Source organism: Camelus ferus, chromosome 19 (assembly GCF_009834535.1).
Source record: "Camelus ferus isolate YT-003-E chromosome 19, BCGSAC_Cfer_1.0, whole genome shotgun sequence".
NCBI classification, from domain to species: domain Eukaryota; kingdom Metazoa; phylum Chordata; class Mammalia; order Artiodactyla; family Camelidae; genus Camelus; species Camelus ferus.
Window position 1 is genome coordinate 16513986 of NC_045714.1, and position 12709 is coordinate 16526694.

Here is a 12709-nt window from a genome sequence, read left to right on the forward strand (position 1 = left end):
CGCTCAGTCGTGCTGGGCGGGGACTCCTGAACCAACGTGATGCTTGGGTTTGAAGCCACGGGCCCTTTTCCATTTCCCGCATCCTTAAAACGATAAACGTTCTCCTAGGCCGAGGGCCCTACAGAAGGTCGGGACCCCAGCCCCCAAGCCCCTGAAGCCAGCCCTGCCCTGCAGCGTTCTGGCAGCTGTGGTTGACGCCTCCTACACTCCCATCCCCCGGCCGCGGCCTGGACTACAACTCCCGATAGGCTATGCTCCGCGCCTGCGCACCTTGCCGCCGCCGAGAGGCGCTCCAGGGAGCGGCCCGGACTGGAACTCCCGACAGGCTGCGCGCCGCGCCTGCGCGTCCCGCCACCGCGAGAGTTCAGGGAGGCGCTGGAGGCGCTGGAGGCGCGTCGGCGCGGGAGGAGGTTGTTGAGGCCGCCGCGCAGACGACATGGACACCGCGGGGAAGGAGCGAGAGGCGGTGCAGCTGATGGCGGAGGCCGAGAAGCGAGTCAAGGCCTCCCATTCCTTCCTTCGAGGGCTGTTCGGGTGAGTGCCGGGCCGCGCGTGCCCTGAGGGGGGGTCTCCATCCCGGGCTGGCGCCCCTCCCCCCCACGCCTCCTCTGGATCCCTCGGAACAACCAGGAGCCCTCAGCCCCCGCCCGCCCTCCAGGGCTCTCCTAGGGCCCCCGGAACCCCCGACGCCCCCCCTCGGGCCCCGCACTGGCGGGGGGGTGTCCCACGGCTTCGCGGGTTCGCGGCAGCGCGGGTGTGCCTGACCCTCCCCGCCGCGACCACATCGGTTTGTTCGTTTCGCCACGAATGAACCGCGACCCTCGGGAGACCCGTGTGGGCGTGAGGCGTCCGAGACCCCCGCCCCAACGCCCGCGTCTGTCTGGGGGAGTCGGGCGGGCGGTGGGGCCGCGGCGCCCGCATCCCGCCACCCTGTGCGCCAAGTACGCGTTAATAGTGTCCGTGGAAGCGACGACAGGTTTTCCCCAATCAGCGTGTTTCCTTCACCGGAGCTTGACGTGAAACCCAGGCCTCCTGTTGGACTGGGGATAACGCGGCTCCCCTTTAAGGCTGCGCCTTTGGGGACCGCGTTCATTTCCCAGGGAAGGTCTTGAATTCGGGCTTCCCACAGAGCAGAGCCTGCACCGACAGTTGTTGGAAGAATGCTGGGCGGTTGAATGTGCGAATGATTCAGCTGTTTAGGACGAGAGGCAGAAAATTCGCGGTGGTTTTTTGTTTTTCCTTTTGAAAGTGCAAGGTCCTCTGCCGACACCAAGAGCCTGTGTTTGTTTTGAGAAGGACCGGAGGTCCGTGCTTAACTGTTGCATCATTAAACAGAGTTCTATTTCTGCACAAGTTCGGTTTGTTATCAGCTTGTTTGCCGCCTTCATTCTTTTGCTCGAAATACTTCACGTCGTTGACCAGCTGCAGGCAGTGCGCAAATGCACGTTTCACGCGGTGCGCGTGGTGCAGGATGCGAAGATGCGGAGGGGTTAAGGGGCCCTGTCCTCGAGAACCTCGCAGGGCACTTTTCCCAGCTGGTTTCTAGATTTCTCATGTGACGTGTGGTTTGGTTTATAGCGTGTACCATAGATTTCTTCCCCTTTTTAAGTATGGCAGTACCTTAGGAGAGCTGCCTAGTATTGGAGGCTGACAGCAAACAGTAACTCCTTGCTCTGGGTAAACAACACAGTTAAAACGAGTTCAGATAAACGCGAATGTCATAGCACCTCCTGCCGGAGGTGATCTTAATAGCACAGCGTATTTCAAGTCCGGAGGTGCGTCCCTGGAGGACAGTCTGCGATTGGCAGAGGGAAGCGCCTCGCAGCACCTGATGCTTGTCCAGGGAGCATTCCTTTCTGTGAAGAGGTGTTGCGTTATTGTTTTTGTGAAACTGGGCCAAATCTTGAGTCAGTAATTCTCAAAGGATTTTGAAAAGACTTTGTCTTCAGAGAAACGTTTTTTCCTCCTTGACTGTTGATCACCTGTTTCTCTGTCCGGCCGCAGAGGAAGGCTTTCATTCTCTCCGGTCACACTTAGTTTGCATGAAAGTCGTTGCATCCTGGGTCTGACCTGGCTCCAGCAGGTCAGTTTATTATCCTCGCTTTGGGATCTGGGGCAGCTCCTTTGCACCCCCCGACCCTGCTATAAATTGGGGTAACAGTAGGATATCCCGTAGTGAGTGAGGGCTCCGTTAGTACGTGCTTGTAAAACGCGTAGGGTCGATGAAGATGGGGACTAGGACATGTTAATGAGTGTATTGATCAGAACTGTCAGCCCCAGATGTTTATCAGGGAAGTGGAGAACCAGACAGACCCAGTGGCTTTGCCAGGACTTCAGAGCTAAAGGCCTTTTGGACTAGATCATTCGTCTTTTACTGAAATAAAATTTTTGAAAGAGCTCTGCACCGTGTGTTATTCATACCGTGGAGGACTGTGTTTTCAGTAATGCTTGGCTCCAGAACAGCCTGGAGAAGAAGGGTACTCAGAAGTTCTGAGCTTTAATAACATTACATAATTATTTGAAGGCCCAAACCTGGCCTAGTTTCTCTGTCAGTTACAGTGGGAGGGCAGGTTCTGTATGCATTTCAGGTGTTTGGAATCTTAGTTGTGAGCCTTCCGGGCTGGGACGCTGTCAGCTCCACCCCACCCCTGCGCCCTCAGCTCTGGAGTCCCATCTGCTTGTTGCCCTTTAAACCGCGGTGTTGTCCGTCTTCGTGTCAGACTCCTTACTTAACCAAACCCACCACAGGAGGGTCAGCAGTGTCACTGAGCCCACATGTTTAAGAGCTGGCGCCAGTGCTCCAAAGAGGCCACCGAGACAGGGTGCTGAGCCGGCTGCAGGTGCTTCCCACTGCAGACTCGTTCCCGCTGCAGGTGACCCCTTTTAGGGCTGATCCCCTGCACTCAGTGTTGATCCCCCACCCTCGCTAGTTTGGTGCAATGCTGTGTTCTTTTCTCACTGCTCTTCTGTAGCTCTTTCCTCTTGCTTTCAGTAAAATTAGATGAAAAAATGCTTTGTATGCTCCAGAGAAAAAGTCAGTTGTGTTTTCCTCCTGTGTGTGAGGCACAGATCCAAGTCCATGCCTGTCTGCGGGATGTCAGTGCTCCTTCCCCCAGGAGAGGAGCCGCCCGGGGACCAGCTGTCACAAGGACTGAGGTTGTGTGTTGCTGTCCTGCATGAAGGACGGTTAACCTGTGTGTGTTTTTGTAGTTGTGGAATTAAATTAAAGCTTACTCTTTCTGCTGGCTTAGCGTAGTACAGCAAAACTACCACCACGAGGGTTGTGTTTCAATTTCATTTGTTTCCAGAGATGAGCTATTGAATTTTATAGTTAGTTTCAAATTCTAATTTAGCATCTCATGAATTGCTAATAGGGTCTTAAGCTGACCGGGGTCTGACAGCAGGTAACTTTGCATTTCCAAGGCCCCTCACTGCCTTCTCCATCTTGATGTGGGAGACCACGTTGAGGATGCACTGCCCAGCTCACATGGAAGAGAGTGGCTTAAGACCGACGGTGGGAAGACGTTCTGGGTGGTTAATCTGTCTTCTCTTGCTCGTGAATGTTCCCCAGTCTCAAAGCTTGTAAAAAAAAAGCCAGAAATCTGGCAGTGTCAAAGTAAAGGTAAAGAAAGACTCTGGGGTTGTCTTGAAATAATTGTGAGCTTATGATCTCTTAGCTACTTGTGAAAATTGGGAGTGTTTCTCAAGCACAGCAGGCCATTAATTGTCAGTGTTTTCTTCACTCGGCGTTGTGACAAAGATTGTGTTTAAAATTTTGCCAAAATATGCTGGGGGCATGTGATAGCATTCATAAAGCATTTAGGTCTCCTCAGTTACAATAGATACTCAAATGCAGATTGAACTTAAAAAATTATTAAGCTCAGATTTACTTAGAGACAGGTGGTGTGGTATAAGAACTAAATATTTCTTATATAATAAGGAATAGAATAATTGTATTTTATATAACGTCTATTATGTATGAATAACAGTTACATATGCTATTACACATAGGAAAACCAGATACAAGTTGAAGTTTATTAGTTTGGTGGCCCTGGCCAAGTAAATCACACTCAGAGCTTCTGTTTCGGCTTTGAATGGGCAGAGGGAAAGAAAGTACTTGTCAGAGTTGTGAGGACTGAGTGAGGGGTCAGCATGCTGACAAAGTGGCACTAAGCTGTGTTACTGTTAACTGTCATCCTTGGGCATTCTGATTTTGGTGTTACAGTTTGTGTATCAAATGATAAACAGTTGCCAGGTTGTCCTTTTCCTGTTTGCTTTTTGCAATGTTCACCACGTACTCTCATTCTTGTGAGCCTGCAAGGTGCACATTTGTTCCTGGGGTAGGGAGGACGGGTGGCGTGTGGCCCTGGAGTGTCAGCCCCAGGGGTCCGCCTTTTTCTTGCTGGTTCAGCAGCTCCCCCAGCGCGTGACCTGCCGCAGGTGCTAGTTGGTCCTGCCGGAGAGACCTGGGTGAAGGCGGGTGCAGACAACTGACTTGTCCTCTTGTCTGGTTTCAAGAGTGGAGGTAACAGTGAAGGGGGTTCACATTGCTTTTTTCTGTGTTTTCTTAAATACGTGTTTATAGTCAATGTGGCAGCGACGTAGGGTAGGAAAATGCTTGGAGTACAGAGGGTTTCAGTTGAAAAGTGAAGTTTTCCCGGAGTCCTCACTCTGCTAAACCTTACTCAGCAGAAGGAACCGTTCTTAGCCTTTTTTTTGATTCCTCTGATGGTTACTAGCATAATTCAAAATAATTTTAGAGTAGTTACACTACCTACTGTATTAATTTTAGATAACATCTATCAGTTCTGCTAAAAACGAAGAATTTTGCGTAGCCCATATGACAGTGCATTTTCTCCTTAACCTCCTGATTTTGGTTAATTTTCAATCTCTAAAGTTTTATCTACAAGTTTAAAAAAAATTTAAACTTGTAATTCTACTTAAAATTTTTTTCAAATGTCTTTCTATTTCTATGAGTTATAGAGTGGCTGGGAATATAATACAAACTGGGATTTTTTGAGATGCCAAGAAACCAGGTATGACCTGGGAGTGGGCTGCAGCCAGTGTGCAGGACCACCTAGCTAGAGGAGGCCTGTGGTCTGTCTTTAGGCTCTCCCTTTGCATCTATTTGATTAGATGGTGAAATCAGTAAAGCTTCTGGGCTGTAAGAACTTACAGTAAGTGGTACTTAGAGTTCGCAGTAAGAAAGCTGTGGAAGTAGCATTTCAGAATGTTGTGTCTGTATTTGAATAGAGCTTATCATAAGCAATGGCAATTTAATTAAGATATAACAAATTAATAGGTCAGTACTTTCTTGGATTAAATGTTATGTTTTTCACAATAAGGAAGTACCTGCCAATTCCAGTTGCAGTAGGTGCTTTCCTTAGGGGTTGAAGGAAGCGTTCTGTTTTGGAGGCCTCTTCAGTGCCAGTAAGAGGAACGTGACTTTTCTCCTGAATTATGTACTAATTAGTGACCATCCTCACAGCGAGCTGTCCCTGCGTTTTGAATAACCCCTCTGGGTTATAATTTTTTATGGGCTATTGGATTCTGGTTTTAAATGTTTTATTTCGAATTCTTTTACTTACTGTTCTTTTGTGTAGACTTTCTCAGGTTGAAGTGCTGATGTCACAGGTGCCTCAGAGAGAATTAAGGTTTTCTACTCCCACGCTCTGGTCTTTGGAGACTTAAATAGAACCCTCTTACAGTGAAAGGATCTCGGGCTTTTTGGTGGGTGTTTCTTTGATAACGTTCTCTTTTTTCCCTCTGGAATTTGTAATGCTTAAACTCTCTCTTCTGAAGTCAGTTTTGGTAAGTTGCATTTTCCTGGGAAATTACTCATTTCATCCAAGTTTTAAAATTTATTTGCAGAGTTGTGCAAAGTAATCTTTTATGACTTTTAAAAATGTTATTGCAGTGATTTCTGTCTTGTTACGTCTCTCGTGTTTGTGCTTCTTCTCTTTTATTCTTGATTCTGTTGATTGTTTTCCCCAAACAGCTGGTGTCTGACTTGTGCGTTCACTGGTTTGCTGCTTCTGCCTCGCTAACTTCTGCTTCTGCCTTATTGCTCTCTCTTGGTTTTGCCCTTCGCTTTTTTTTGGGAATTGGGGGCAGTATTTAGTTCATTATTTCTATTGTTTTATTTATCTGGATCCAAGTATTCATGGATGAATTTTCCTTTAAAACTGTGTAACTGCTTTAATTACATCTCATAGATCCTGATACATTAATTTGCTTCCCCTTTGACCCAAGAGTTGTTTGAGGGTTTTGTTTCAGGTGGAAGGGCCTTTTTTTGTATACTAGTAATTTCCAGCTTTATTTCATTGTGATTGGAGGGCTTACTCAGGTTTTCTCTGCCTTTAGTGTGTGGTTGGTGGTCGTGCGTGGTCCAGTGCACCTGAGGAGGGGTGTGTTTTCTCACAGAGCAGGTGGCTGCATGAGATCCCCGAGGTCAGCTGCTGACTGTCGTCGAGGTCTTTCATGTGTTCGTTTTTTGTCCACTTGACCTGTTTTGGCCTAAAGGGGGTATATTTATATCAGTGTCTCCTTTTATAAGTGCATTTCTATCTTCTTGGATTGGGTGTAATTTCTGCTGTAAAGGTGGCTGCTGTATTGTGGTACCTAGATATTTAAAACTAGTATGATTTCATTATGAATTGTATCTTTAGCATGGTGAAGTGCATTTCTTTATTTCATATGATACCTTTTTGAGCCCAAATTCTACCTTATCTGATGCCAGGGTAGCAGTCCCCCCTTTCTTGTTATTCGCGTTTGCCTGTTTTAGGGCTGTGTGATGTAAGAGGATTATTCCTGATGCCTGTTGCCATGTGACCTGCGCTGCCTGGCTGAGGAGAGGGCACCTCCCCTCCCTACTGAGTTGTGGTGGAGGGAGGGAGGGAAACTGAGCGGAAGCTGCTGGGTTGTCCCATGCTTCTGCTGTGGTTTCTCTGTCATGAGAAGGGAACACCCCAGGTAGGGCTGCGCTCCTCGGTAGAGATGCCCCCGGAGGAGGGGCCGGTGGAGTCGCGACCTGCCTGCAGCAGGTGGGGTGAGGGGGAGAGACTAGGGGGTTTGTTGCTGCAGCAGACCTGACAAGCGCTGGTTGGTGTGCTTGGTAAACTTCTGACCATCTCTTTATCTTAAGGCTCTCCTATTGGGCAGAGTTGGGTTTTGTCTTGTGAACAAATGTAAAATCTTCAGCGTGTTTACATTATTGCTCTGACGGGTGTGCGGATGATTTTTAATTGTGTCATCCTGCTCTGTTATTTTTGTTGTGTCTAGCAGACCCTTGAGCAGCGTCGGTTTAAACTGAGCAGGTCCACTCACATGCAGATTTTTCTGCAGTAAGTCCTGCGGGGCTGCGTGATCTGCAGAATCGAGGACGCAGGGAACTATGTGTTTCCGGAGCCGCGTGTCAGACGTGGATTTTCCACTGCGCCGAGGATCAGCGCCCAGCCCCCAGCCCCCATGCTGTTCAGAGGGTCAATGTTCTGTTCTATTTGCAGTTTTTCTTCATGTGATTTCTTTGCTTTTTATTTAGGAAACTTAGTACTTTTGTTCTACTGGTTACCTTTATACTGTGAATCTCTTTTAATACCTTAGCTCTGTTTCCTTTCTTAGGCATTGAGTATTTTGCCTTCTCTGAGAACACCCATCACCATGTGCCAGTCAGTGAGCATGTCCTACGTACCCCTTTATCCAGGGTGTGTGTTGGGGGAAAGGTTCAGTTTTTGTACAGATCTTCCTCAACTTACCATGGGATTACGTCCCAGTAAACCCACTGTAAGTTGAAAATGCCATCAGTTGAAAATGCATTTAGTACACCTAACCTGCTGATACCAGTACATCGTGCCTTAGCCCAGCCTGCTTAAACTTGTGTTAGCCTACAGTTGGGCAAAACCACCTAACACAAAGCACATTTAATACTAAAGCATTGAGTATCTCATGTAATTCATTGACTGTGGTACTGAAAGTGAACAGCAGAGTGGGTGTCTGGGGGCGGAGCGCTGGTGTCTGGGGGCGGAGCGCTGGTGAGCTGCCTGTGATAACAGCTGTAAGCAGTTGCTGACGCCCGGACTGCAGGCCGCCCGTGAGCTCAGCGCGCACCCTGCCCAGAATCACGAGGGGTTCGCACTGCGAATCGCTAGCCTGGGAAGGAATCAGACTCAGAGTGTGCTTTCTACTGAGTGTGTGTCACTTTTGCACCGTTGTAAGGTTGGAAACTCGTAAGTCAAACCATCGTGAGTCAGGGCCATCTGTACTTTGTCAGAGCAAACGTTTCCATGCTATTTGTCTACCTCTGTTCCTCCTGTTTTTGGTCTTGGATCTTTAATGTCTAATGTGTTTTCCTTCCACCTGGGGAACAGACTTTTTAAAGTATGTGTTAAGTATGTTAATAAATATTCCTGTATGGTTGGTTTTTAACATAAAACATTAAACAAATAAAGTTTATGGATATGAAAAATACATATTTGGAGGAAACTCTCATTCAGAAAGACACATGCACTCCCAGTTTTCACAGCACTATTTACAGTAGCTAAGACATGGAAGCAGCATAAGTGTCCATCAGCAGATGGCTGAATAGGGAAGCTGGGATATATTTGTACAATGGAATACTACTCAGCCATAATAAGAATGCGATAAGGCCATTTGTAGCAACGTGGATAGACGTAGAGATTATTATATTAAATGAAGTAAGTCAGACAGAGAATGGCATATGATTTCACTTATATATGGAATCTTAAAAAAAATGATACAAATGAATTTATTTACAAAACAGACTCACAGACAGAAACCAAACTGTGGTTACCAGGGGGAAAGGGGGGGAATAAATTGGGAGTTTGGGGTTAACAGACACACACTACCATGTATAAAAGAGATGAACAGCAAGTACCTACAGTACAGCAAAGGGAACTACATTCAATATCTTGTAATAACCTGTAATGGAAAAGACTCTGGAAAAGAATATGTGTGTGGGTGACGGACTCACTTTCCTATACACCTGAAACTAACACAGCATTTGTCAATCAGCCACACTTCAATTTTAATTAATTAATTAATTGAAATAAAAAAAAAAAAAGATCTGATGGTCTCACCAGGCTGTGCTTCACAGTAGAGCTGGGTCTGCGTTCCCAGTGCCTGGTAGGCCTTTCAGTGTTTAGATCCAGATCGTAGGTCTGTATGAAAGCAGAAGATTCAGTACCGTGTCAGTGCTCTTCCGCGGCCCATTCTCCAGTTGCAGGCTGTGGGCTCTCAGCCTGTGCTCTGTCCCCTTGTCTCTGACCCCCTCCCTCCTTTGTTTCGTTTTCATCCTCTTGGCAGTTTTCATGTTTCTCAGCTTCAGGGGGTCTGTTCTCCCCTTCTGTGTAGTAGAGCTAAGGGCTCATTTCTAAGATGATTGGTCTCCTTTCCTTCTAGACTTTGATCCCTTACCGACCTCTGCGCTGTGTGCGGGGGGTGCCCCGCGCCGGCCTGAGGCGCTGGGCTGGCGCCGGATGAGGCCAGCTGGCCTTCTTGCTTGGCTTCTCACACTTTATGTCAGGGAATTATGCTTAAACACAGGTGCTTTTCCAGACTCCTTAAATGTCTACAGTGTCTGAGAATCTATGATTATTTTTTCCTCAATAAACAGACATAGTGACAAGTTCTCAAAAGATGGAACCCCGGGGTCCGAGGCTGAGCACTGAGGCTGCGCTTGGGGCGCAGGTCTGCCTGCTGCTCGGGGGCACAGCTGGGATGACTGACTGTGGGTGGTCTGGCCCCTACACCTGCTGCTGGTTTGTGAAACAGTGCAGGGCCTCAGTCTAGCAGTGACAGGCATTTGGTGTCAGAATTCGGATGAGCCCAAGAAGAGAATCTCCCTGGGGCTTCCGTGTCTCCCCTCCTTCGGGGTCTTTGCTTCCTCCTCACGTGGAGGGAGTGGGACTGTAGACAAATAGGTTAAACCCAGAAATGAAATCATCTTGCAAGGAAAACTAGGAAGATTCCCAGGCTTTTAGAACCAGTGGATATTATAGATGTGAAGGGTCAGGTGAAAACGCACTGCTCCTGGAAGGATGACCACAGAGCAGTCGCATGCGGCTGCGCTGCCGGGATGTAGTTGAGCCCCGCGTCTGTTCTCATCCGGGTCCTGGCACAGACTCGTGCAGCCCCTCTGTGACCCCGAGTGCTGAGGGCGAGGGGTCCTCTCTTGTTCACAGTGAGCCCCTTCATCCCCACCTGGCTTGTGCTACGAGGTGACTCCTGGGGGTCCCTAGAGGGGGCTGGTTGTCAGTGGAACCAGCCGGTGATGAGAAGGCTGGAACTTTCAGCCCCACGCTGACCTCCCGGGAGGAGAGGGGGCTGGGGACTGAGCCAGTCCCTCGCGGTCGAGGATTGGATCAGTCTTGCCTCTGTAACGAGCCTCTGTAAAAACCCTAAACAGTGGGGTCCTGAGTGCTTCCCGGATGGAGAAGGCGTGGAGGTGCCAGGAGGGGCACCTGCCCCACGGGGACACGGGGAAGCCGCACCAGTCTGGGGCCAGGGCCGCTTCTTCCCTGCGGACCCTGCATCATCAGCATCGTTGCCGACGCCTGTGTGCCAGGCCCTGTGCCCGAGGCGGTCTGTGTGCGCTGAGGGGGTGGCTCTCCCAGCGGACTCGGTGGTTCCCCCGGGCCTGGCACCGCTCCAGAGACCCCTGTTTTCAGCCTTCCCACACAGTGCGACATCCCTTCGGGGTGTTGTGGGAGGGAGCTGAATTTTGTCTCCGGCCCTGCTTTGGCATTGGCAGGGCGTTGGCGCTGTCGCAGCTGTGATGCGTCCGCTCTGCATCTTGTGGTTTCAGAGCAACTCTGTCCTGCCTCAGCAGGTGCCTGCTTTCCTTGGGGCCCACCTCGTGCTGTGTGCCCCCAGTCCCCGGGGGCCGTGTGGGGGTGCCTCCCGCCCACGCACGTGTTCTGGTCTGGGTGATTCCCGGGGCTCTGGATAGGTTGCTCTCATCCAAGACAAGGAAAATGCAAGACTTCAGGGGAGTCTGCATTAACAGGTTTGTCTGCGTGTCGATGCCACCTCTTTGAGATAACTGACTGACTGTGACCTTTTTCCCCCTGAGCATCTGAGTGGGGCAGGCAGGATGGGGTGTGAAGAGAGGCAGGGCCTTGTGGGGCTGCGGCTCCACGCTGACCTCTGAGGAGCAGGGGCTGGGGGTGTTGGACAGAGACTTTTGCAGCCCTGAAGTTGAATGTTACTCTGAGCATTCTGACCTCCTCCTGATGAGAACTCTGTTTTCCTAGTTTTTCTGGCAGTTCAGTGCCATGTACTAAGTTGTATCACTTTGTAAGGTAGGTTCCCTGGCAGAGACCTGTTCCTCTTTTGAAGGGTTTTTTAACCTCACAGGGCTCTGGATAACAATGGAAGCATTTGAGGGTGAATTTGGAATATTTGTCCTTAAATACATTTTAAGGAGTATACAAATTGACTTTCACATGTGCAGAACCCAGTAGGCCTTTGGAGTGATTTAAAAGCACATTTTTCATGAATTGTTCAGGTTGTGTCTGTTTATGACAAATGAGTTTTCTGGTGCTTTTAAAAACGAGAATACTTCTGGTGACTCTGTTTTGGAGAGGCGAGGGTCTTGAGTCTAGCAGGATTCATTCATTGTTTTCATAAAGATCGCTGAACTTGACCCCAGGTATCAGCTCCACCACAGACCTTGACTGGATGACCTTGGCGAGCCTGACCTCCAGGTACAGTTTTCTCGTCTGCAACATGGAGAGAGCAGCTTTCACAGTTGTTGTAAAAATGAAGCCGACATGAGCTTGTGAAAATCCGCAGCAGAAGACGGGCGTGATGTAGGCGTTCTGGTGCTCCTAGCTGCCTCTGTCTCTGAAAATAATAGGATACAGTGCATTTTAGTTAAGCTGGTTTGACTTGGAAACCTTTAATAAGAATGAGTGGACTATAATTACAGTTGAAGATTCCTGGTACGCTTTAGAAAAATAAGACAAAATGGAAAGCCTTAGTTTGCTCCAAGGAGCTATGGCTAAGATGGAAAACTTTCTCAATTAGGAATTTTCCTTTGGGATAATTAACTAATTTTTTTTAAAATGTAGCTTTGAGGTGGAGAAAAAGGCACAAGAAGGTGTAAGTGAGAGAAGGCCCTGCTCGTTCGGACTCTTCATTTCTGCTGCGGTTCCTTGCCGTTCTGCCATTGGCCGAGTGACGTAGCCCCCGGAGGGCACCCATTCATGTATCCAGTTAAGTAGTTCTTGGCAGTCACAAAGCTGTGGGACCATGACGACAGCTGATTTTAGAACATTTTCATCACCCTGAAAAGAAACTCTACCCTACCCCCTTAACTCTCCAGCACTCCCAGCTCGAGGCAGCCTCCAGCCTGTGTTCTGTCTCCTGTCTCGAGGGTCTGCCTGTTCTAGATCTTTCCTGTGTATGGCGCGCTCATCTGGGCTGCTTCCCACTCACACGACGTTATCAAGGCCCGTGTGTCGGAGCAGAGTCAGCATTCACTCCTTTTTATTGTGCGACAGCACGCGCCGTCTGTGTGCCACCTTTCGTCTGTCGCTCGTCGGTTGATGAACTCTTGGATCGGTTCCACTTTTGTCTGTCATGAACAGTGCTGCTGTGGACATTTGTAGGCAAGTTTTTGTGTGGACTGATGTTTTCATTTCTCTTGGGAGGTATCTTGGGGTAGAGTTTCTGGGTCACGTAGTGACTA

At 48.9% G+C, this 12709-nt stretch overlaps 1 protein-coding gene across 1 annotated transcript in view; it reads left to right on the top strand.

The window, feature by feature from the left end:
* Nucleotides 1–347: 347 nt before the first annotated feature.
* The window catches only part of NAPB (NSF attachment protein beta), a 32117-nt gene continuing 19755 nt past the window's right edge, over nucleotides 348–12709 (top strand). The window contains exon 1 of the mRNA XM_032461718.1: nucleotides 348–534. Coding sequence (XP_032317609.1) covers nucleotides 437–534 — 98 coding nt within the window. The 5' untranslated portion in view covers nucleotides 348–436. The remainder of the gene's footprint in view (nucleotides 535–12709) is intronic.